This window comes from Myotis nattereri (assembly GCF_964212035.1).
Source record: "Myotis nattereri genome assembly, chromosome: 13".
Lineage (NCBI taxonomy): Eukaryota > Metazoa > Chordata > Mammalia > Chiroptera > Vespertilionidae > Myotis > Myotis nattereri.
The window spans coordinates 19907455-19933199 of NC_138088.1; the positions used below are offsets into that span (position 1 = coordinate 19907455).

Genomic DNA, 25745 nt, shown 5'->3' on the forward strand with positions numbered 1-25745 from the left:
GCCTGAAGCCAAGGCTCCGGTACCCCCCTGAAGGGCTCAGCAGAAACTCCCCTTTCTCTGGCCCAGCCTAGAGACAGGCACTGGGGATGTTCTTCACTCAAGGGGCCGGATAGCAGGATGGTTAGGGCCACTGGCCTCCTGATCAGCCTAATCTGCATTCACTCCCTTCTTTTTAGCTGTATGGCTTTGACCCAGTCACTTATTGTGCTTTCCTCGTGTGTTCAGAGGGGAGAATGTTCACAGCCTAGCACATGTGAAATAGTAACTCTTACTCTTTATGGTTATTATTGTTCCAACCCCCCAGGGAATGGACTTGTAGCAGTTTTCTTCTTGCGCACAGATGGGAAGATGACTGGGCAAGGCTGGGATTTGTTCCAGCAGGTCTGGAGACTTGGCTGTCCATGTTCTTGTCCCAGGGATCATGGAGAACCATTCCCAAGAGCCTCTCAGCAGGGATTGGAGTCCACGTGCTGTGTTAGTGGCTGGTGCCATGGCCTGTAAGGCGCAGGGTATGTTTGCAGGAATCTCTGGGGGCCTTTGCCATCAATGGAAGCCAGACTGTTCTTAGTAGGAACTTTGTGGTGCGCCCCTCCCCCCACATGTACACCGGCCTCTGGTAGGCAGTTCTGAGGTTAAAGGATGGATGAAACAGATGGGGTCCCCAGTAACAAAAGAGAATCATAGAGAAGTCACAGGACACAATATGGAACAGTGCCTGGCACACAGTAGGGTCTTGGTTCCTCTTTCACAATCTGCTGCTTGCCTCATTATTATTATTTTTTAAAGCATCCAAGTATTATTGTTGTTTGTTTGGTTTTTGTATCCAGGTGTCTAACTATATTTTATACAGTTAGGTTTGTTGATCTGTCCCTTTGTGATTCTTTTATAGCTCCTAGATATAGAAAGTATTCCTTGCATAAGAGGTTGTATAAATGTTAAGTTCTGTTTTGTTTTGTATTTTTTGCTTTGATTTAAAAAATATTTAGAGTGTAATTTGATGTAGAGTTTATTTTGATTTTTAGGTTATTGAGAGTCTCTCTTTTTTTGTTTTCCCAAAATTGTTAATTGGTTGGCTATTCTAACATCAGTGATTAATCCTTTCCTGATTTTTTTGTGAGGCCTCCTTTAGCATTTATTAAATTATGACATATTACTTATGGACCAAATGGGCTATATATTTTATTTCTATGATCTATTTTCCCTGTGGCCCTCTTTTGAAATAATTGTAGCCTTGCAATATTGGTTACCACCCATCTTTTTTTCTTATAGAGTCATGCTTGCTCATTCCTCTAGTTGAAATTTAAAACCATTTCTTAAGTTAAAAAAACAAAAAACCTTTTGGAATTTGAGTAGGAATTACATTATAAGCAATCTATAAATCCATTTCTTTAAAAATCAACATGATTTTACTATTTTGACTTGTTATCAATGAACATGTTATAGCTTCACATACAAATCAATTTTTAAAAACATTTTTATGTGGACTCTTTGACTTTTCTTAATATTATTCAGATCCACTTTTTCATTATTGCTATCACTGTATATTTTATATTACTGTTGCTGTTCAGAATAGGACCCTCAAAAACTATATTTTTATTGCTGGCATATAGAATGTCATTGAGTTTTGCATGTTTATTTGGATCAGCCACTTTGCTGAAGTCTGTTTCGTTTGTGTTGTCAGATGACTTCGGGTGTTTGAGGTCACACAGTCATTGCAAATACACATCATGATAATCTTGTCTGTTTCCAATGTTTATGTTTCTGTTTCTTTGGACAGAACTCCTAAGTCCATGTTAAGGGATGCAGGTGGTGGGAGGCATCCTCTGTGGCTCTTTGTTTTAAAGGGACAGCTTCTGATGTGTCCCTTGATGTTGCTCCTAGCTTGTAGATCTGTCGCTTCCACCCAATGGACTGATATGATTGACAGCCACCACAGCTGTCCCTTGGAGCCATTTGTGCTCTGGCACCAGGCACTAGGGACTCGTGGTTTGGAAGGGTTTGTTCTTTCTAGAATCCCCAGCCTACCCCAAACTTTGAGCCCGCAGAGCTGGTCCAGTCCCAGCCCTGATCTCTATTGAAAGCCTGGCTTCCTGGGATTGGGTCCCAGCTGCAGACTTCGCATCCTCTTCCGCCATCCTCACCTGCTGATATAGGAGCTGGTGGTTATGGCAGCAGGGCTGCGCTCACTCAGCACAACCTGGACCAGAGGAGGCAGTAAGACACCTCTTCACAGGATGCCCTACAGGACCCCTGTGGCCCTCAGTCATCTGGACTTTTGTCTTTACCCTACGTGCCCCCTTTCTTTCCTCACCAACTCAGGGAGGTCCCCAATACCCTGCCCTGCTCCAGGCCGGCTAGACCTCTGCTGGCACCGCGCTCTGTGGTCTTTCCAATCCAGGGGGAAAGCAGAAAGAAAAGGGGGCCAGTACAATACAGGATGACGAGGTTTTACTCGCACAATATGAGGCTAAGAGGCTGGAGCATCTAACTGCAGTGAGAGGAGGCTTCTTGAAGGAGGTGACACTTGAGCTGGCCTTGGAGCAAGAGTAGAAATTCTAAGAGGCAGATGAGGGAGAAGGGCTTCTCTTCTGACTGTTTCTAAAGGCTTTGCATTATTGTTGCTGTTCACAGTAGGATCTTTATAAACTTTCTTTTCTTGCTGGTATATAGGAATATTATTGATTTCTGTATATTTAATTTGGAGCAATCTTCAAAGGCTTAGAGGCCTGGGGGAAGCCTGGCCTCTTTAGGAAAAAGACAAGAGTTTGCTGAGAGGGAGATGGGGCAGTACTTTCTGAGTTGGTGAGTGAGTGCTCCTGGGGTTCCGGGTTCAGGGGTTAGGAGGGGATCACCAGTAATGGGGGTACTTAGGGAAGAAGAAACAACATCTGTAGCATTACCTCTGCATTCCTGCCCGGCACTTTGTTAGTACATTTAGTACTTTGTATTACATTTACTTCTCCTGACAGCTTTGCTAGGTGGATAATGATATACCCATTGTGCAGATGAAGAAAGTGAGGCCCAGGGAACTTACATGACTTAGATGAACCTCATCTCTTAGCCTTCATACTTGCAGTGTCTCCCTGCTGCCATGTATATAAAACAGTTTTATTGACATGTAATTCATATACCCTACAATTCAGCCATTTAAAGTATACAATTTAGCGGTTTTAGTATATTCATAGATTTGTGCCGCTATCACCACAATCAAATTTTAGAACATTTGCTTACCCTCACCAAGAAACCTTCACCACTTCATCTCCATCTCACAATCCTCCGATGCCCCCCAGCCTTATGGAACCACTCATCTACTTTCTGCCTCTATATACTTGGCTATTCTAGACATTTCATATAAATGGTCTCATACACTATATGGTCCGTTGTGACTGGCTTATTTCACTTAGCATAATGCTTTCAAGGTCCTTCGATATTGTAGCATGTATTGGTACTTCCTTTCTTTTTATTGCTAAACTTATTCCTTTTTATGGAGATACCGCATTTTGCTTATCCATTCAGCAGTTGATGGACATCTGGGTTGTTTCCATGTTTTGGCTGTTATGAATAATGCTGCTATGAGCATCCATGTGTAATGTGTTTTTGTGTGGACACCTGGTTCCATTTCTCCTGCGTGTACACTATGAGTGGAATTGCTGGCCATATGGTAATTCTTGAGGAACGGCCAGCGAGCCTGCACACAGCTTCCTCGCTGCCTCTTGTACAAGGCTTTCTTTCTGTCAGAGTGACAGGACTGGGAAGGTCAACGTCTATGTGAATTGCCTGTTTTCAAAGAAGTAGACTGTTACCAAGTACTCATAAGACTGCAGCTTCACTGTTGAGTCTTTGACGGTTCCTTAGGGACTTGTCGACTTGGCAGGGCCTCAAGGGCATTGCCATGAATGCTGGTCGCCACTGCGCTGGCAGAACCCTGCATTCCACATTCTGGCCAGTAGGCTGTGGTAATGGCGAGGGACAAGTGTGATTACGGGTGATGAAGGCTCCCAGAAGAGAGAGGGTAGGGTTTCAAGCCTGGCACAGGGGGGACAGGCGGGAGAGCAAGGAGGCTGGAAGGGTGGACCAGGTCGGGTCCACGTGGTTTGGGGCAAGTCCTCGGGCAGCTCTGGCTGCTGACTCTGGTCTGTCTGTGTTTTTTGGCTGCAGATCTGGCCGAGTGCAAGCTGGTTTCTTTCCCCATCGGCATCTACAAGGTCCTGCGCAATGTCACCGACCAGATCCACCTCATCACGCTGGCCAACAACGAGCTCAAGTCCCTCACCAGCAAGTTCATGACCACATTCTGTCAGCTTCAAGGTAGGCCCTGGTCAGCTCAGCTTAGCTCAGGGGGGCATGGCCAGCCCTCGTCCTCAAGCTCTGACACTCTTGGGAGGGTAACTAGGGCCAGCCCCGTCAGCTGCACCTGGGAAGTCTCTGCCAGGGGGAGGCTTTGAGGATGGACCTGTGTCCTTACTGAAGCGTAGAAACCTCTGTCGCGTCTGCCCCGCTGGCTGTGAATCAGATTGGCTAATGGTCTAGGTGTGGGTCCTGGAGTGACTCTTATTCTGAACAGGCTAGTGGGGTCTTGAGGCCCAGAAGTATCTCTTGGTGACTTGAACAAGCCCTCGTCTGGTCCCCCAATCCGGCATTGTTCTCCTGTGCTGCTCTCTCAGTTCAGGAGTGACAGATTCCAGAATGTTGGTGTTTCCTCTGCTGGGCACACACAGAGCAGGTGGACAGGGGGGCGTGGCAGCGAGGTGGCAGGAGGCCAGCGGGTGGGTATTATCGATTCTTTTGAAATGCCTCCTCTGGATAGACAGCAGGGTGCAGGCGTCACCGCAGTGCTTGTCCCCCTCTCCACAGAGGAGCCCCTCCATCCTTCTGCAAGAGTCCAGGGCCACTCAGCCAGCCTGGGATGGGGCTGCGACCTGGGCACGTGGCATGTGCTTTCAAAGTGATGGAGCGGGAGAGTTGGGGAGAGCACAAGAGCCTGACCTTCCTGCCTTCTAGAATTCTCTATCTGCTAGAAGCATGGAAAGGGTCTAAAAGCCTGTGTAGAGAAACACGTATGTAAAATGGAAACGGAGGAACAGAGCAACTCGAGCGAGCCTGTCTCCTACAGCTGATCTTAGGCTTCTTAGGGAAACCACAGGAGGGAGCCACAGGCAGGCCTGGAAAGACCCCCGGCGAGGTGCAGACACAAGGGCAAGCACGTGGGCTTGGTCTGTGCAGTCGTTTCTGAGTGAAGCTCACAGGACTCATATTTTTACATAAGATACAAGCGATCAAACACTAGATTTATCCTGAGGGCCACTGGTTGGGAGAATCTCCCATAAATATTAGAGCTGTTTCCGTCCCCTCATTTCAGGGAGGGAGACGGAAGGTCAGGGAGAGCAGGGACGTGCCCGCCCGGGGTCTCAGAGCAGTACACCCTGGTTGCCCACCTCGCAGGCCAGGTGCCTCCCCAGGACACCTGCATGAGCTCACGGGTCCTCCAGAGCTGTATCCAGCCCGCTGGAATGGGGTGTTTGCTTTCCAGAGGGGGAGGGAATGATGGACCGTGGATGGTGGGAGTGGGTGGAGCCCCTGGAAGGGCAGCCAGGCAGGGGGGCTTCCTTTGGGTGAGAGGAGTTCATTTGTACGTTTTCCTTCATTCACTCTGCCCTGCGCTCCTGCTGCGTCCAGGCCTGTGGGAGGCTCAGAACAAAGGAGCTCAATGGGAGGCTCCCACTGAAGGAGCCCAGGGTCGCGGAACAGACGCGCCAACGACACCGAGTGCTGTGACGCTGGTGTGGACAAAACACGGGGCTGCGGGGCCGAGGAACAAAATCTTCCCGAGAGTGGCAAGGGCAGCGGGGTGGGTGTGGAAGCAAGGCTCAGAGGATCTGACATTCGGCAGCGCCTTGCAGGATGAGTGAGCAGGCCCTTTCAGGGACCACCATGGGTGTCAGAGAAATGTGCTTAGAGCCCCGTGCATCGTGCCTGGGCCCTGGAAATACAGTCATTACAATACCCTTCGGGTCGGAAGTCTGTTGAAGGTACAGTTTGAACTCCCTCCTGTGCTGGCTGCGGCTCCTGATGCCCCCCCACGCCTTGGATTACAAAAGGATGGCCGTGTGCCCAGCAGGAAGGGGCTGGAGCTGAGGACCAGCCTGGCTCCCACGGAGATAGCTCTGAGTCCCAGCCTTTGTCGTAGCTTCTCTTTCAAATAAGAAAACCCTCACATCTGATGTGCGAAGAGGAGGCTTGAATAAGATTTGCTGGGCTCCTCACAGCCTGCCAGTGTCCTGACAAAGGAGGGGGGCTGCTTTGGTGTTGGGGAGAGAGCCATCTGTGACCTCCCTGTCTGCCAAGTTGTCTCCTGTGGGCAGCCTGGGAACCATCTTCTGCTGGGCTCATGGCCCCTCAGAGCAAAGTCTTATTATTTATTTATTTGCTTATTTGCGTTTATTAGTCTGCTTGTTTGTTTATCTGTGTATCTGGTTGTTTGTTTATTTGTTTATTTATTTATCCTCTCCCATTGATTTTTTTTTTTAGAGAGTGGAAGGGAGCGAGGGAGGAAGGGAGGGAGGGAGAGAGAGAGAAACGGAAACATCAACATGAAAGAGGTACATTGGTTGGTCTGCATGTACCCTGACTGGGGTTTGGAGATCGAATCTGCTACCCAGGTATGTGCCCTTGACCAAGAATCAAATTGGTGACTCTTTGGTGCACAGGCCAATGCTCTATCCACTGAGCAACACCAGCCAGGGCAGAGCAAGGTCATCTTTAAATGATTCCATCTCCTTTATGTCCTTCACCCATCTTATAACAAGAAAAAGCAAGAAAGACCTGGGAAGGACAGTGGCAGAAATGGAATCAGTCCAAAGGGCGAGTCCCAGTGTCCAGCTGTGGCTCTTTTGTTCCCTCTTTTTCTGTGTCCCCATCTCCCCACTGCCTCTCCATGCAAATCATTCAGCTCTTCTTTTTTAAAATGTAATTGTTTTTAGGTTGATTTTTACAGAGAGTGAAGGAGGGAGGGGGGAGAGAGAGAGACATCGCTGTGAGAGAGAAACATCCACTGGTTGCCCCCTGCACACGGCCTGACCGGGAATCACACCCACAACCTGGGAATGTGCTCTGACCGGGAGTCAAAGCTGCCACCTTCTGGTGTCCAGGATGCTGCTGCAACCAACTGAGCCGAGCCGGCCGGGCCCACTCAGCTCTTCCTACTGCGTGTGTGTGAGGCCCCTGCAGAGTGGACGAAGACCACCCAAATGAGCGCTGCAGGGGCTGCTCATTCAGAGCTGCTCTAGCAAGGGAGTCAGCCTCTGTGCTTGCCGTGGGCAGAGACTCAAAGGCAGGCAGAGGGGTGGGAAAGCTTTACAGTGGAGGAAGGGAAGGCTTCGGGTGTGCCCTGATTGGAGGCCTTTGGCCTGGGGAACCTGGAGGCAGGCCTGCTGGCCCTGGGGCATCCTGTGTGATTGGTTAGGGTGTGTATTTGGCTTTCTCTGCATGGTGCTCAGTTGGAAGTGGGGACAAAAGTTAAGGAAACTGTCAGCAATTGAGTCCTGGCCATTGGGTCCATTTGTTACAGAGGGTATTGCTTGGTTTCCAGGATTGTTGATAGCGATAGCAGTCTCACTTCCCACCAGTCTGACTTAGGGCAGACAGCTTCCTGAGCTGTCACTGTTGAGATGGGTTGGCTTCCTGGGCAGGCTGTGGGTCAGAGTTCTGTTCTTACAGTTGGTCTGGCCATTGCCTGTGTGTATATTCAGCCTCTCACAGCCTGTCTTTCAGTGAACCTCAGCAGTTCCCCGTGAGCGCCTGCTCTACGCCCGGCCGTGGGCATGAGCAGGTGAGGAGTAGCAGGAGAGCCCACGTTCACTGGGTGCGTGCTGAGGGTTTCACATATGCTACCTCATCCAGCCCTCATAGCGCCCGATATTTGAGAAGGCTAAGAAAACTGAGCCCTAGGTTCGCTTGCTCGGACCCAGCCCTGGCTCCCGCCCCAGACTGGGACGCAGCTTCACCATGGAGGAGGCAGACCGAATCCTCATCCATTCCCTGCGCCAGGCTGGCGCGGCAGTTCCTCCGGAAGTGCAGACCCTGCGAGCCTTCACCACTGAGCTAGTTGTCGAAGCCGTTGTCTGCTGCCTGCGTGTGATCAATCCTGCTGTGGGCTGCGGCCTCAGCCCCCTGCTGCCTCTCACCATGTCTGCCCGTTTCCACCTGGCCATGAGCCTGGCTCAGGCCTGCATGGACCTGGGCTATCCTCTGGAGCTTGGCTATCAGAACTTCCTCTACCCCAGTGAGCCTGACCTCCGGGACCTGCTTCTCTTCTTGGCTGAGCGTCTATCTGCCGATGCCTCTGAGGATGCAGACCAGACTGCAGGTGACTCAGCGATCCTTCTCCGGGCCATCGGGAGCCACATTCGGGACCAGCTGGCCCTGCCCTGGGTTCCACCCCTTCTTCGCACTTCTAAGCTGCAGCACCTCCAGGGCTCGGCCCCCCAGAATCCTTTCCATGCCAGGACACTGGTCGTGCCTGAATTGAGTTCCACAGGAGAGCCCCGGGAGTTCCAGGCAAGTTCCCTGCTACTACCAGCCCCCACGCAGGTGCCTCAGCCTGCTGGGAGGGTGGCCTCGCTCCTCGAATGCCATGCCATCCAGCTCTGCCAGCACACAGCCCGGGACCACCCTGGGGACAAGACCTGGGTCCACCGGGCATCCTGCCTCCCCGCACAGGATAGGCGGGCTCAGCTGCAGCGGCTGCAGAAGCACCTGACTGAGCATCTGCGTCAGACCTGTGGCCAGCTGGCGGCCCCCCAGCAAACCCAGGACTTGGGAGAGCTGCTGCAGGCCTGGGGTGCTGGGACCATGGCTGGTGCTCCCAAGGGCTTCCGCTTCACACATTCAGAGAAGTTCACCTTCCATCTGGAGCCCGAGGCCCAGGTAGCCCAGGTGTCAGCTGTGCCAGCCACCTCCCGGTGGCCTGAACCAGACACGTGGGCAGCTCAAGAGCAGGAGCTGGAGGCTCTCCGGGAGCTGCTAAATGGAGTGAACCTTAAGATTGAAGAGGGTGCAGCCAACATGAAGACGCTGGGAATCGGCCTTGTGCAGATGGAGACCCGGTGTCGGCAGACGGAGCTCAGCACAGCGGAGAGGGAGCAGGCCCTGCACCTGAAGCGCCGGGCAGTGCAGCTGCTGCCAGACGGGGCTGCCAACCTTGCCAAGCTACAGCTCGTGGTAGAGAGTAGTGCCCAGCGGGTCGTCCACTTGGCGGGCCCGTGGGAAAAGCACCGGGCCCGCTCCTTGCTGAGTACCGCCACCTCCGAAAGCTCCAGGCTTGCAGAGAGCTGGAATCTTCTCGGCGGCTGGCAGAGATCCAGGAGCTGCACCGGAGAGTTCGGGCTGCTGCCGAGGAGGCCCGCAGGAAGGAGGGGATCTATAAGCGGCTGGTGTCCGAGCTGGAGATCCTGCCCAGAGACGTGTCCCGGCCGGCCTACACCCAGCGCATCCTGGAGGTTGTGGGTAACGTCCGGAAGCAGAAGGAAGAGATCACTAAGATCTTGTCTGACACAAAGCAGCTTCAGAAGGAAATCGACTCCCTGTCTGGGAAGCTGCACCGGACATTTGCGGTGACTGATGAGCTGGTGTTCAAGGATGCCGAGAAGGATGGTGCTGTGCGGAAGGCCTGCAAGCACCTGGCTGCCTTGCATGAGAACTGCAGCCAGCTCCTCCAGACCATCGAGGACCTGGGCACCCTCCTGCGGGAGGTCCGAGACCTGGAGGAGCAGATCGAGACTGAGATGGGCAAGAAGACCCTCGGCAACTTGGAGAAGATCCAAGAGGACTTCCGGGCCCTTCGCCAGGAGAACGCTGGCCTCCAGGGGCAGGTCCAGGAGACCTGAGGGGCCCCCGCAGAGGTCTCCCCCACCCCCGGCCTCAGCAGGGATTTGGAGTGTTGGAGGCGATGGCCAAGCACTGGCCCTCACTGTTCCCTGTGCTTATTGTCCAGTCCCTCCTGCTGGGGTGGCTCCTGTCCACCTGACCCCAATCCTTATCTGGGGTGAGCGGCCAGAGACTGGGAGCTTGGCTGAAGTTTACTGGGGACAGTACTGGGGGGTTGGGGCCTTGGATCTCCCCAAAATGAGGGACTCTGTCAAAAAGAACGAAAACTGAGACCTCGACCTGGTCCTCGAGGAGCTCCTGGTGTCAGAGGCGCCGGGTGTGTAAGCAGACAGCACCTTACTGGGTGAGGGGTGGCGCAGCCGACGGTTGCTCAGTCCCATGTTCTTCCCCCACTTCCTGCTTTGCTCCCGCCCACTGCGTTACCTTTCTCTAGCTGCTGGCACTTAGCAGATGGAAGGGGAGAGAAGGGGTACAGTCCCGAGAAAGCGCGGCGGACAGTGAAGCTTTGCCGTAGGCCGTTGGGCTCTGACGCCTTGATTTCAGTCTGGGACCAGGCAGATCTGCCCTGAGGGGTTCCCTCAGCACGGCCCGCCACTGAGATAGCAGGTCTGGGAGAGTCCACCTCACTGAGTTATCCACGGGGCAGCTCCCAGTTGCCGACGACCAAGAGTCCCTACCTGATGCCGAGGCGGTGATCGGCTGTGACCTTCTGCATCGGTTTTTGCTGTCGGCCCACAAGGGCATCTGGGGTTACCTGGCTGACCTCAGTGGGGAAAAGGCCAAGCTGTTCGTGGCCCCTGCATGTGTGCTTGCAGACAGTGGTTCAGCCCTCCCCAGCAGAGAGCTAAAGGGACCCAAGTGCCATGGCCTTCAGCTTGCTTTGTATGGAATCCAGAGATAGGACTACCAAGGCCAGCAGGCGAGAGCATTTTAAGAGAGCATGGTGTGCACCATGACGTCACTGAGCACTGACCTGACCCTGAGCCCGGGGCCCACCAGGTGAAGAGCAGGCTGAACCAGGCCCCACAGGATGAGAGGCTGGGTCGTTTGGTGTGTAAAGCACAGACACCGAGTTCGAGTCCAGTTCTGGAGTGTGACGTCTCCCACATCCCCTGTAGGTCCGTGCTCCATGCTGATCTTGGCTCTCTGCCCCTCGGCTGCAGTTAGGTGCAGCCTTTGGGGAGCCCCAGCAGGAGAGCAGAGGGAGAGTGGAGAGAAAGGTCAGTGAATTTATTCTCCTGGCCACCTCCCTGTGAGGTCCACCTCGGGCTAGCTGTGCCCCTTGTCCGGAGGTCACTTTTCTCAAGGCAGCTTCAACATGACTGTCTCTCTGGGTGGTGACAGCTCCCTGCTTGTAACCCCGGGTGACTGCATGATCCCTTGAAATTCCACTGCGGCCTCTCACAGCGTTGGAAATACTTTTTGTTGCAAATAAACTCTCCTTGAGTTAATTTGAGTATGCCAGCTCTTTCCAGTGGGGGCCCTGACTGATGCTCTCTGCAACTCATTAGCTCGGTAATCACAGGCAGGTTAACTGCTCTGTGCCTCAGTTTCCCCCTCGGTACAATGGAATAATACTGGTAATAGTCTTTACCCAGAGAGCCCCTGTGAAGATTGAATACATTAACCCATGCCCAGCCCTGAGAGTGGCTGCATCCGCGGCACTGTCCGGCGCAGTACCTGGCACAGAATCGTGGGCGTTACCCACTGAGCAGGTGAATGAATGACTTCCGACCATGTGGTCAGCGAAATAATGACCCTCCCAAAGATAGCCACATCCTAGTCCTTGGAGCCTGTGACTGTTTCCTTTCGTGGTAAGAGAGACTCTGCGGATGTGATTTAGTTAAGGACCTGAGACCAGGTGATACCCTGGGGTGAGTGAGTGCGTCCAGTGTCATCACAGGGTCCTTATTAGGAGGCAGGAGGGCCAGAGTCCGAGAAGCTGATGTCACAGCCGCAACAGAGACTGGATGATGTGGTTCCAAACCTCCAGAGGCTGGAGAAGTCAAGGAACAGATTCTTCGCTAGACCCTGCAAAAGGCACACAGCTCTGCTGGCACTGTCTCCTTTTATAGATGAGGAAACTGAGGCAGAGAGCGCGTAAGTAACTTGCCCGAGGTCACACAGCGAAAAAGAAGGGGTTGGAACTGCGGGCCCAGATCTATGGAGCTCCTTTATAACTACTAATAGGATTAAAGGGTATGCACTCTTTTGCAACTTGCCTTTTTTAGTTTGTTAATCCTCGACTGAGGACATTTTCCCATTGATTTTTAGAGGGAGTGGGAGGGGCGGGGAGAGACAGAGAGAGAAAAACAGCAATGTGAGAGAGACACATAGATTGGGTGCCTTCCGCACATGCCCCAACCAGGACCAGGGATCGAGCCTGCATCCGAGGTACGTGCTCTTGAGCAGAATCAAACCCAGGACCCTTCAGTCCGAGGGCTGATGCTCTAGCCCCTGAGCCAGACCAGCTCGGTCACAACTTGCCTTTTTTATTTAGCAGTACATTTTAGAAATTGGTCCATGTTGGGACAGTGACAACTGCCTTATTCTTTTCGTGGGGGCAGAATGGTCAGCACCATTTTAGTTTGTTGCCGACACAGAACAGTTTTCTCACCCCTTCCCGCTGTCCACCTGAGGAGAGGGTGTGGCTTTTGGAAACTCCACTCCTGTCTCCTTGCCCCTGTGCCCAGCTGTCTTTGTGCGGAGCATGAGCCATTTGAAGGACACTTTTTGCACCCTGGCTGACCCTGCCCTGACTGCTTATCGATGTGGGTGTGGCACCCAAGGCACTGACTGATCCTTGGTGGATGGGTACTTTTGGAGTTGGCGCATTCCCTTGCCTGCCTGGCTCCATAGTTACGGCCGGCCAGCCTCATCATTTCCTTAATGGAATCAGTAGGCCTCCTTTCTCGCTGGGGTCAGTCTAAGGCTTCTGAGTCAGCCTTGGCAGTTGTCCAAGATAAGGAGGATGCGGAAGTAATATGAAGAACTTGGGGAAGGGAGGTCCATTTAACAGACACCCGAAACCACAGTTTAATAGATAGTAAATAAGGGAATATCGTGAGGGGCTGCTCTCAGGGTGGGGACAGTGTTGGGAGAGGATGGAGTAGGTCTCCTCCCAGAGACCCTGTCCATCCGGGAGCCCAGACTGGTTGGCTCTGAACCTTGGTGTAAGCGAACGGGAAGAAACATCTGGAGGCCCCCCATGCCACCCCCTGGGACCAGAGCACCTCAGCCCTCTCTCCCAGAGAGAAGGTAGCAAGACCCTGGGCATTGTTGTGACCCCAACAACGAAAAGGAATGTGTTGTGCCCCCAGGGGTGTGAAGCAAAGCTGGATGTGGCTGCAACCATGTTTAGTTGGCAGCTCAGCACATCAGCCGAGCAGGTAACTGGGCTATTGGCCACATTCTTGTTCCTTCTCTGAAGTGGGAACAACAGAGAAAACCTCAAGTACGTCGGCTGAGGTGACATAAAGTCCCAGGAGTTGGTTAAGACTGGGACTTTGACAGGGATGGGGGCATCTATCCCAGGGAACCTACCTTTTTTGCCTTTCCCTGGTGAGGGGGCCTGCAAGCAGTTCCATGGTTTGGTTTCCCCTCAAAACCTACCAGGTTTATCATGAACAAGTCTGCACTCATAAGTTTTTGACAACTTAAAAGAAATGAACCAACCAGTTCCTTAAAAGCCACAAACTACCAAAACTCAAGCAAGATGAAATATCCAATCTGAAAAACCCTATAACCATCAAATAAACTGAATTCATAACTACAATGACCCTAAAAAAAGAAATCGCTAGGCGCAGATTTTACAGGAGAAGTCTAGCAGACTCGTCAACAAGAATTAACATCAGTTTTACATAGTCTCTTCCATAAAATAGAAGAGAAGGGCACACTCTCTAACCCAGGCGTGGGCAAACTACGGCCCGCGGGCCGGATCCGGCCCGTTTGAAATGAATAAAACTATTCAAAAAAAAGACCGTACCCTTTTATGTAATGATGTTTACTTTGAATTTATATTAGTTCACACAAACACTCCATCCATGCTTTTGTTCCGGCCCTCCGGTCCAGTTTAAGAACCCATTGTGGCCCTCAAGTAAAAAAGTTTGCCCACCCCTGCTCTAACCCATGCAACAAAGCTAGTATTACTTCTATTTCAAATCCAGATGTGAACAAGACAAAAATAAATTACAAAGAAAACTACAGACCACTATCGCACATTAATTAAGACATGAAAAATTCTCAGCAAAATATTAGCAATCAAACCCAGCAGTGTATGAAAAGAATTATATGCCATGACCAAGTGGTAATTATCACTTTTTTCAGATGTGCAAGGCTGGCTCAACATTTGAAAATCAGCCGTTTATCTATCATATATATCGACAGAGAAAAAGCATTTGACAAACTCCAACACCCATTTATGATTTAAAAAAAAAATTCAACAAACGAGGAACACAGGAGAAATAACTCAATTTGGTAAAGAACATCTATAAAAATCCCACAGCTAACAGCAGACTTGATGATGAAATGCTTTACCTGTAAAATTGAGGACAGCAAAGATGTCTGCCCTCATTTTGAAAGTTCTAACCACTGCAATAAGGTAAGAAAAAAAAATTAAGGCATATAGATAGGAAATGAAGAAATAAAACTCTCTTATTTGTGATATAATTGTCTACATAGAAAACCCCAAGGAATCTACAAAACAACCCTCCTAGCTCAGCAAGTTCCTGGGATATAAGATCAACATAAAATCTTAGACGAGGTCATGCACACTCATCCTCAAAATGGCTTATCTCCCTGAGATAAATCCCTGACCTTCCCAAGGTCGCTGAGGTCTTGCATAACGTGGTTCCAGCCTCATTTCCACCACTTTCCCTCTCTCTCTCCTCTGTGCTAGTTAATGATGGAATCCGTGAGAGCTAACACTGCAGGGGAAGGGGACGGAAATGATGGGAGGGGATCCTACTTTAGACAGCGTGACATTCAAGCAAAGACACAAATGAAGTGACGTAGCAGAGCATCCTAGAAAGAGGGAACTCCAGGTGCCAAGACCCAAGGCAGCAGCGTGCTCGGCGTGTTGGAGGAAATGCTGTCTGGCAAAGGCAAGTTGGCGAAGCACTGACTAGATGTTCTCCAGCATCCCTTCCAAAACTGACCTTGGACCTGTGACCTGCACAGGGGTGTTTTCTGGTTTGAGGCGTGACTGTCTAAGGACCTGGCTGCTGGAGGGGTTCGGGGTTCGTGTGGCTCTGCTGATGAGCCTTGTGTTCAGGATGTCCTTGAAATGGGAATGAGAGGCAGCCAGGTCCCCTCAAACAGGCAGGTCTGTTTTCCTCTTGTCATCACTTATCACATATTTGCTGAGTGCAGAGAACAAAGATGAATCCGATACAGCCCCCATCGGATCAGAGACAGACAGCACGGCAGAGCAGGTGCCTGCAGTGGGGCTGGCACTCAGGTGGGTGGGTCCAGAGGGCCCTCACGCAGGGCTCTGTTCCAACTGCGGAACCCTGGAACTGGCTTTTGGGACCTCGGAGCCCTTTATCTCCCACAACCCCGGCTGCATCGTGGGGGATGCAGAGGGACAGGTGGGCTGGCTACGTAACTGGTTGGCCCCGTGCAAAGTGAAAATGTCGGACCCTGTTCACAGGCAGGAGGAAAGTACTGTTAAAGGAACATGAGAAGCCTTTTCCTTGCCTCTGTGGCCGCTCTCTTAGTGTGTCTTGGTGATTTTCACTTGCTATTTAATGCCCTTCCAAGTCAGGAAAATATTGAAACTTTAAATTATTAGTATGAATTTTACCATTCCCCTTTATATTGTACAACGCCCGTTTTAAATGCAAATATCAGCATTTGACCCATATATGGGGTCATAAAATTATGCCATTTGGATTTCATAGCTTGTTTCCAGAGGGTCCTCAAGTGGCCAGAGGGAAACTCCAGCCAGACTCAGGAAGGTTGGAAGGAGGAAGACAGGAAGTGCGGCCGCTCACAAATGCCTAGGGTACCCCCCAACTCCTCACAATGAAGGGCACACGTGCACATGCCCTCGAGCCTAACAGTTCTCACACATGTGAGACCACCCCACTTTACTCTAGCCAGGCGTAGGACCTGGCAAGGTCCAGCCAGGTATCCCAGGGATCTTTAACCCCCTGCCTCAGGATATGCTCAGTACCTGAGGCCAGGATGAGCGAGAGGTTTCCTCCTGCCAAGACTCAGCCTCCAGCTGCCGCCTAGCAGACATGTTAGTGCTGCCCGCCCCGGGGCAAGGAGTACCAGGGGACAGATGCCACCGTGCTCTACCCCAAGACACCATGGGCACGTGTGCCGGCTGACCCTCCCTGTGCCCAGGCCCCTTCCAGGGAGAGAGGGCTGTAACAGTTGCAGGATAGGGGTGAAGAGGGGGAGCCCAGCATGTCCTGGGTGCCTGGGGAGCTGGTGGGAGTCAGGACCCGGTGTATAAGCTGATACTCCAGGACTTCGCTCGACTTATAAAACACAGACTCAAGGATAAAATTACTAAGACTTTGTTAGTCCACGCAGATCCAGGGAAAAGCCCTGAGACTGGAAATCTACCTTCGTAAGAGGAAGGCAGGGAAAGACCAAAGAAGGAGGCTGGCCACTCCGGTCTGGTAATTAACAGAGTTTATTAAGGGAAACTCATATACGAGGCATGTCTTAGGCGGCTGTGAGACTGAATGGATCCTAAAGAATTCTGGGGAGTAAAGCGGGGGGACAGTCACAGGTACTAGTTCATGGATGCTGCCAGGTAGATGCTGCCAGGTACAGGGAATTGCTGCGCGTGCTTGACCAGGTCAGGACAGCAACCTGTTCCAGGAACCAGCACGTAACAGGAGGCAAGGGACGATGCTGATGTATGTCAGAGTGAACATCAGTTACGATGAGACAGTCCCCAGGGGGTTTGCAGAAAGCAACTGCTGTTATGGCCGGGTCCCGCTTGCAGGGAGTGGTCACCTCTTGGAACAGCCTCTCGCTGCAGACTTTCACGACGGCAGCGCAGAACATTCAGCCACGAGTGCTGGGCCCTCGGGAACCTGGGGCCCTGTGTGACTGTGCTGGTCACAGGCCCATGAAGCCAGCCTCGGGGAGAAGAGCTGAGGTCATTCTTCAGGTCACTTGGCATTTCTGAGCCTCAGTTTCCTTTTTGCCAGACAAGGTGGGAAGGCTCGCCTGTCATTTAACAAAGGAGAGACTCTATGAGGTCACTTGGGGACGGGGCCTGGGAAACCAGCAGAACTCCAGGCCCCTGTGGGTGCTCTCATGGCAGTTCTGCTGCTCTGTCTCTCCCATGCTCCTGCTGTCCACTGGCTTCCTCTGCTTCCTTAGGTTCCTCCCTGGTGTTTACTGAGCACCTACTGTGTGCCAGACATTGTGCAAAGCGCTTTGCAGACACGCAGTCTTCACAGCAGCCCTATGCTGTGATGATAACAATAGCACATAGGAACGTGTACTCTGTCCTGGGCACCGAGCCAAGCGCTTTTCCCATGTTAACGATGTAATCCTCCAACAACTCTCTGAGACGGGCACTGCTAGTCCCTTTCTACAGGTGAGGTGACACACCTAATGCGGTTAGATAACGGAGCGAACAAGTCGTAGGTGGCACAGTTGGGTGTGAACTCAGGCCGTGGGGTCCCCAGGGGCAGCACACTTAGGCCCTGCGTTATGCCACCTCCCTTACCTCCCACCATGGCTCTGGGTTTCTGCCTCTCATCCCTTCTCCTTGCCCCCGGTGCCTGTGGACACCCAGCTTCTCTGTAGAACACAGCACTTCAGCTTCAGCCTTCACCATCCCAGCCAGCCTGGGGCAGGTTCCCAGCAGAGGGACTCCCACCAGCCCTGCTTACCTCCTCACCCTGGTCCCTGCGGGTTGCTGGTCAGCTTCTGGAGTAGCTGCTCTAAGAGCAGGAGCCCATCCATATTCGTCTGGTCAGCTGCAGGAGTGAGGAGCCCCGGCTGCCCATCCTGACCTATCCCATCAAGGCCTGGAGCGGAGGCCTGGTCTGAGGGAGGAGCCAGCATGTCCTGACCACCTGACCGCTGTCTAGGCTTTGGAATGTTGGGAGAGCCTTCCATTCCAAAGCCAAAAGTAGGGAGCCCAGCTGGAAATGACCCCCAACCAGCGGTGGGAGTTACCCCTACTCTTGCATAAACAAACATGGACTGGACCCTGGGTGGGGAGGACTTCCTTTTGGCCTGGGGCGTCCTTGCTGCCTTCCTGGCCTGGGCAGCTGGTAGCATCTCTAGGCTGCTTTCCTTCTCACCCCCCCTGCTCTTCCTCCCCCACATGGCAGAGCTCCGCCTGGAAGGGAACTTCCTGCACCGCCTCCCCAACGAGGTCAGTGCCCTGCAGCACCTCAAGGCCATCGACCTGTCTCGGAACCAGTTCCACGACTTTCCTGAGCAGCTCACCACCCTGCCAGCACTGGAGACCATCAATCTGGAGGAGAACGAGATTGTGGGTGAGTGGACACCCCCCCCCCCAGCACCACCTTCCTCCAACTCCCTTTCCTGAGTGAAGCTCACAGGGATCAAGGGGCACCAGGCATGGGGCTGTGGAGTCACATTTTCAGAGACCGGAGGGCAGTGCTGGGCTTTCTGGCCTGAGATGGCTGAGCACAGGGCACTGGACCCGCGAAGGGAACCATTCTGAGGCCTTGCCACCTGCCAGGGGCTGGGTTGGGCACTTGCTTTCACCGGAGAGGTAGAAGGCCTCAGCATTCCGCACAGAGAGGCCTGCATAGCTGGGCCACAGGCTGTCCCTCTGGCATCTCTCTGCCAGCCGAGGCTGCCTCTGAGACCCTTTCACATTTACTCCTCCCCGAGTCCCTGGCTCCCCTTCCTGGTCCCCACAGTGCGCTCTTCACCATTAGCACGCGGGGGCCACTGGGAAACAGGATTGGAACACCCTCTCTGCCTTCCCCAGTCGCCTATGCTGCCTGTCCCTGTCTCTGTCCAGAGTGCTGGAGAGCAGCCCCATGCTCTGCATCTCAGAGCTCAGCCTTGCTAGGACCTATTCAGGGTATAAGAGGCACTTCGGAACACAGGCACGGGTCTGGACATGGACATGGATGTAGGCTTTGGGGAAGTGTTCCTTCGTTCACCAGCTGCCATTTTTTATTGAGCAGCTTGTTCTGTGCCAGACACGGTGCTGGAGACAGATGGACAAAGCGCCCTCCCGTTCTCATGGGGCTGGTGGCATGGTCAGTCACACAGCTGATATTCAGTGAGCATTTAAATGTGCTCATGTTTAAACCTCCCCATAACTTTATGAGGCAGAAACTGTTACTCTCTCCAGGCGAGGAAACTGAGGCACGGGGAAGGTCAGTAACTTGGCCAAGGTCATGGCACCTGGGCATGGCACAAGGTCTTGCCAACCCAAGCAGTCTTGCTTCAGAACCCCAGCAACCAGGACAGTGCTTTGCATAAGGAGAGAAGATGTTTGCACGCAGCCGTAGGGAGATAGAAAGCCACAAGCCACATAACTGGTTGGAAGGAAACTCTTTTGTGGTGGAGGAGACAGCGTATGGTGTGAGGCAGGACCTCCTAGGCCAGGTAGGCAATCAGCTTTGCTCCTGGCAGCTCACCTCATGCGCCAGAGCAGGTGGGCAGCGTCCCGGATGGAAGTACTGGAAGATCAGAGGTGCTCGAACTGGATGTACGTTCAGATCGTTCGGGGAGCTTTACGAAAACCCTGTTCCAAGACCACAGCCCCTGCCAATTCAGTCAGAATCTCTGATGATGGTTTTTAAAACTCCCTAGATGGTTCCAGTGTGCAGATGAGATGGAACCACCAAGTTGGATCAGAACCACCTCCTACCACCAATCCCATTCTATCTCTGAAGAAGATGTAACCTCCCTTTTCCTCCTCCTCCCAATGACTGTCTGGTGTGTGTGTGTGTGTGTGTGTGTGTGTGTGTGTGTGTGTGTATCTACATCCAGAGAGCTCACAGTTGGCCCGGAGCAGGTTTGAGTTCCTCCTCAGGCCAGCCTGTAGTGTGTGGGTTCTCGACTTCATGTAGGAAAGATTTCACAACATGAGTCCAGGTGGGTTTGAGAGTATGTTTATTAAAGCTGGGGACAGACAGTGAAACGGAGGAAGGATTTAGGATAGAAGAAACAACAGAGGAGCCCTAGCCGGTCTGGCTCAGTGGCTAGAGCTTCAGCCCTCAGACTGAAGGGTCGCTAGTTTCATTCTGGTCAAGGGCATGTATCTCGGTTGAAGGCTCAATCCCGAGCCCGGTTGGGGTGTGTGCAGGAGGCAACCAATTGATGTGTCTCTCTCACATCAATGTGTCTCTCTGTCTTCCCCCCTCCATCCCACTCTATCTAAAAACCAATGGAAAAAATCAATGGAAAAAATATTCTCAGGTGAGGGTTAACAAAAAAAAAAAAAAGAAAGAAACAATAGGGGAGAGCCTAAGTGGTGCTCTGCTCTGGCTCCCTGGAGACATAAGGAAGAAGTGAGCCAAAGCAGGGCTGCTGTTAGCTCACTGGGAAGTCAGAGAAAAGGGGGGCCTTGGAGACAGGATCAGGGCGTGAGCCTGGGTCGAGCTGCTGCTGCCCACTGCTCCCCTGGTTGCAAGTCCCTTGGGGGCCCTTAGAGTTTCGGAAGAAATAAAATGTTCATGCCCAGGAAGGAGCATGGGCGTGCTCTAGAGGAGTCTTTGTCTTGAGGGATTTTCATCTTTTATTTTTCTGCAGGAGAGAATCTTAGGGGAGGGTTCCAGCAGGATATACACCAGCTTTCCAGGTGCCTTGTTCACATGCTGATGCATCAAAATGAGCACATGGGGGAGTTTTGGATTGTGCTTTGGTCTGTTTTACTGTTATCGTCTGTCTGTCTGGCTTTAATGTGGTTTTTGTTACTTGTTCCCCAACTTCATCTGTCCTTGGCTTTAGCTGGCACACGCGGCATTAATTGGGTCTTTGTTCTCCGTTTTCCCAGGCAGGGTGATTTAAGCCATGCACTCCCTGGTCAGGGAGGAGGGCATGAGCCATTTGCTCTCAGTGTCCTTGGTTGGGAAGATAAGGTCTCGTGATTCACCAGCCGGCTGCAAGCTGCCCAAACGGTTTGGCCCTGTTTAATTTCCTTGTCTGTTTCCCCATTCGCTTGCCCAGGAATTTTCCTAGCTTCTTACTGTCCTGCCACATGTGGATTTACCTCCCTCCCTCAGGTTCCTCTTGCCACTGACCCCTGGGCCCAGGGCCCACAGATCCCCTCTCCTGGTTCTCCTGGCATCTTCAGAAGGAGCTTTACCCATAAGTCAGAGGCAGCGGGAGCAGAGCCACAGTAAGTGGGCTGGTTCCCAAAGTACACATTTAGGCCCAGGAGCCCCGGTTGAGTGGAGGGAGCTGGCCTGCGCTCCAGCACCGTGTGCTCGGGAGCCTGCAGTCCGGCCGGGGTGGGCGGCAGCGTGGCTCACCAGTGGGAGCTGGAGGCACTCGCTCAGGTTCAGTGACCTCGCCTTCAACTCATTTTGTTTCCCTAAATGTGGTTTCTCTGGCAGGGTCCTCTCTAACTCATTCCCACCTGGTGGTTATTTAGGAGCTATTCTTTTTTTTTTTTTTTTCAGAGAGAGAGAATTTTTTAAAAATATATTTTTATTGATTTCAGAGAAGAAGGGAGAGAGAAATAGAAACATCAATGACGAGAGAGAATTATTGATTGGCTGCCTCCTGCACACCCCCTACTAGGGATCGAGCCGGCAACCTGGGCATGTGCTCTTGCATGGAATCGAACCCAGGACCCTTCAGTCTGCAGGCCGACACTCTATCCACTGAGCCAAACCAGCCAGAGCTAGGAGCTTCTCTTCTTACTTTCCCAATTGTAAGGGAGGTCTTCTTTCTCAGACAATGATCTTAAATGAGCAGAAAGAGTGGTAAAGTTGGGATCGGCCACTGTAACTTCCAAGCTCCTACTGGCTAAATCCGGGACAGTTTGAGCACCAAGATAATTAAATACAATAATGAGTTGTAAGAAACAGGAGGCCATATTGGTAGTAAATGGATAGATGGGAGAGAAGCGTAGGCCCTTGCTTAGAGTAATGCTGAGGGGCTGCTGGAGTTGGAAAAGCATCATTTTGTGACCAACATGCAGAGCAGAGCAGGCAAGAATCAGCCGTGGATGTTGAATCTAGGGGCAGTGGATGCTAAATGTGGGTGAGGAGCCGGCTCTTTGCGTGCTCTTAAAGACTGTCTCCACATTTTGTTTCTCCATTCATCTGTTGGGGACACTCGGCTACTGTGAATAGTGCTGCTGTGTATATCTGTGACCAAGTATTTGAGGACCTGTGTGCAGTTCTCTCAGGTCTACCCAGGAGTGGGATTGCTGGGATAAACGGGAGTCCGATGTTCAACTTTATTTTTCGGATGCCTTTCTGCATGTGGTTGCAGTGCCCTGGGGAGCCTGATGGCCCCTCACGCAGGGCCGGGCGCCAGGAGCTGAGCCCGTGTGCGGTGGGCGATGGAGCGCTGCTCCCACCGAGTGTCAGCGTCTTCCTGCTCCATCACCTTCCTCGGGCTCGCCCCCTGATCTGTCCCTCTCCCCAGCAGATGTGCCCGTGGAGAAGCTGGCCGCCATGCCCGCCTTGCGCAGCATCAACCTCCGCTTCAACCCGCTGAACGCCGAGGTGCGCGTCATCGCCCCGCCACTCATCAAGTTCGACATGCTCGTGTCTCCAGAGGGCACGCGGGCCCCCCGGCCTTAGGCCTCCCTCCTCAGGCCCTCCCGGAAGGGACAGAGCCACGTGGCCTGGCACCCCGAGGGGAGGGAGCCCCAAGGGCCCGTGGGAGGCCGAGCTTGGAGGGCGGGGGATGGGTGGGCCCAACAGCGTGTGGGGGGTGCAGCGGTCCAGGATAGATAGCTTAGAGCTGTAGAGGGCCCTGGAATGCCCAGAGGAGGAGGCGAGGGGGCGGCTAGAGCCAGGACTCTGGGCATTCAGAGCCTCTGTGCAAACTTGGGCAGGCCCCCACCCTCTCTGAGGCTTACAGTTTCGGGAAAGGGCTAGTGGCGGTGGGTCTCTGCCTCCTTGGGCTCCTTGGAGGCCTTTTAGGGGACACACGCCACCCAAGTCTTCAATTCCTCGGTGTCTTCTGAGCTCGCAGCTGAGCATCGCTGAGCATTTCCTGGGCCCCTGTGGGTTGAGGCCTTGCTTCTAGTGCTGAGAGCCAGTCGCTGCCCTGAGACGAACTGAAGACAACCTGCATCTATTTATTGCTTCCTTCTCCGTGCCCCATCCTGAGCCCTGTGGATCCCTGGATGGGCAGGAGCCTGAACCGGGAGTTGTGGGAAAGCTGCGGAGAGAGTGCGGACGCTGCAGCGGGGCTGACGATGTTTACATAGGAGCCCCAGGGCCATCAGGCAGGGAAACTGGGGAGCACATCAAGTTGACACTGTCCTTCCTCATGATTAAGAAATTGCTGGAGTGACTAGCTGTGCCTGGCACCACCTTGAGCTACAGGAGAGTGGCCCAGAGAGAAAGAAAGCCATCTACGCCTGTGCCTCCCTCCGCACAGTCTCTCTCTGGCAGCAGCAGACTGGCTGCCTTGTCATTGGTTCACCTGGACGCAGGCGGCACTGTGGACTGTTGGACTGTAGCCGGCCAGCCCCCGGGTCACCACTCAAAGCCCTGATAACCTCGTCATTTCTAGGCTCTGAACCTGGAGCCTGGCCAGGCAGTAGGGTGACCTGCGTCCGTGTTTGCTCGGGACTTTCAGTGCTAACACGGGGACAGGACCGGCACAGGGACAACCCGTGGCTCCGCCAGGGGAGGCCTGGGCTCTGGCTTCCTGTGACAGTACCTGTGGTGTGGAGAACCCCTGACCTCTTGACCCTGCAGGCATCTACCTCCCACCTTCTCATCTGTGGAGCAAGCAGATCAGCCCACCTGGTCTGGACTTTTGTCAGAGTCTGTGGGAGATGCCTGAGTCCCCAGGACTTGGGGCAAACCAGGCCACCCAAATCCTACTTCCGTGCGCCAGTGGCCACTCTGCCACACTCAGAGCACTGACTCTTTCTCAGAATGTTCCCATTCTATTCCCCGTCCCCTCCCCTTCCCCAGCCCTGAGCTGCCCTGCCCAGGCCTCCTGTCTCTTGGCAAGAAGCTGATAGTTTGGGAGGTTGTAGGCCTGTCACCAAGCACTAGAGACTCAGCTGAGAACTCAGCATCCCAAGAGATGCCTGTTCACCCTGCTCATCTCTCAGGCCTGGTAGGTTGAGCTCTGGGAAAAGGGTTTCCAGGGCGAAGAGGCCAGATAAGATCTCCAGGGCTACGGAGTTCAGCCGGGGACAAGTGTGGGCTGCAGTCTAGCCCAGCCCAGCCCGGCCCCACTCACCGTGTCCTGGAGTGGGGTTTCTCCTTGTTGAAGAAGGGGTGCATTTCCTGATATGCAAAAAGGCATTGTCTGGCCAGAGCCTGCAACTCAGTGTGGTCTGCATGAGCACCTATGGGAGCTTGTTAGAAGCACAGGACCCCAGGCCCAATCCCAGACCTCCGGGATCAGAACCCGCACTCCAGATCCCCAGGGATTCCTACAGGCACTTTACTGTTTAAGAAGCCAGGGCCTGGGGTGGCCCTGGGGATGGCCTGGGAGTGAAAGGTGGAGTTTCTCAGCTTTCCCCCAACACCAAGTCTGTGCCCACCCCGCCCTCCCTAAAGCAGCCCTTCACTCCCACCCCGGGCCTCTTAGATCCGTCGTCGGCAGACTGCGGTTCGCGAGCCACATGCGGCTCTTTGGCCCCTTGAGTGTGGCTCTTCCACAAAATACCACATGCGGGCGCACGTACAGTGCGATTGAAACTTCGTGGCCCATGCACAGGAGTCGGTTTTCGGCCTGGGCGAGTCTATTTTGAAGAAGTACTGTTGATATTTGGCTCTGTTGACTAATGAGTTTGCCAACCACTGTCTTAGATCTTTCAGAGTCTGTGTGGCACTCCTGTGAAGGGAGGACCTGGAGTCCCCAGGAGATGAAGGTTGGATTTACCCGGCCCTCTGGCCTCCCTTTCTGGTCCCCCCACCCCCACCAAAAGCCAAGCTGCTACTTCCCCAGGTCCTCATCTCAGGCCTTCCAGAGGGGCTGTTCTGGAAGCTGTGCCCTCCTCTGCGTGGAGGGTGTGCCCTGGCCCCTCTGGGAACGCTGGGCAGCTGAGAAGCCCCAGATCAGAGCACAGTGTGAGCCCTTAGCTTCAGTCTGCAATAAAGAATGCATTGGTTTCACCTGCCTGTTGGTGTTTGATTCATTCTCACCACACAGGCCCCGTAGCCTGGGGGTCAAACATGCCCCTCTGAGAAGAGGAGGGGCCCAGGGGCAGCCAGCAGGAATTGATGCATGCCCTAAAGCTGTGCTGCTGCAGAGCAGCTCGTCAGCCCTGGGGAGACCCAGACACCTGGGGAAGGATAAAGGAACCCTGTTGTCCCCCAATTTTTCCCTTACTGATGCCAGAAATTACACCCTTAACAATTCACTCCTCGGGGTCCATGTTCTCCAAGAGGGATCTGGACCAGCTGCTCTGACACCAGCGAGCTGGTAAGACATGCCAAGTCCCAGCCCAGACCCCCAGAGCAGACAGGCGGGCAAGTTGGAAAGCGCTCCTGGGTTCAAGGTTCAAGTCAGGTTTCTTTCTAAATCTGAAAGGCCAACCTGAGTTTGCCTGGAGTTTTTAGCCAGACACTCCATTATTTTCACGTAACAAACACGTCGCGTAGGGATACCTGGAGTGTCTGAGCACGTCAGCGAGAATAACTCATTTAACCCCTGATACAACCCTACCAGCTCTGTGAGTGGACGTGTCCCTTCCCCTCTCTGGCCCCATTTCCTGTCTGTGAAGTGAAGGGGCTGCA

At 53.1% G+C, this 25745-nt stretch overlaps 2 protein-coding genes across 4 annotated transcripts in view; both read left to right on the forward strand.

Annotated features, from left to right (window-relative positions):
* LRRC20 (leucine rich repeat containing 20) overlaps window positions 1-25745 on the forward strand; it is a 54314-nt gene that overhangs the window by 17081 nt on the left and 11488 nt on the right. Inside the window, exons 3-6 of one of the 3 annotated variants that reach the window (XM_081104591.1) lie at window positions 4159-4308; window positions 18198-18365; window positions 22459-22535; window positions 24816-25120. In XM_081104591.1, the coding sequence (XP_080960717.1) occupies window positions 4159-4308; window positions 18198-18365; window positions 22459-22535; window positions 24816-24875 (455 nt within the window). In that variant the 3' untranslated portion in view covers window positions 24876-25120. Of the gene's footprint in view, window positions 1-4158; window positions 4309-18197; window positions 18366-22458; window positions 25121-25745 lie in introns of those variants that run through there. The other 2 variants (XM_081104590.1, XM_081104592.1) reach the window with 2 other exon arrangements.
* LOC308528987 (coiled-coil domain-containing protein 22-like) lies at window positions 8005-14306 on the forward strand (the record flags this gene model as incomplete). Its single annotated transcript, XM_081104948.1, is given in 2 exon segments — window positions 8005-9274; window positions 9277-14306. Coding segments are annotated over 2 exon segments (1878 nt in total). The 3' UTR covers window positions 9885-14306.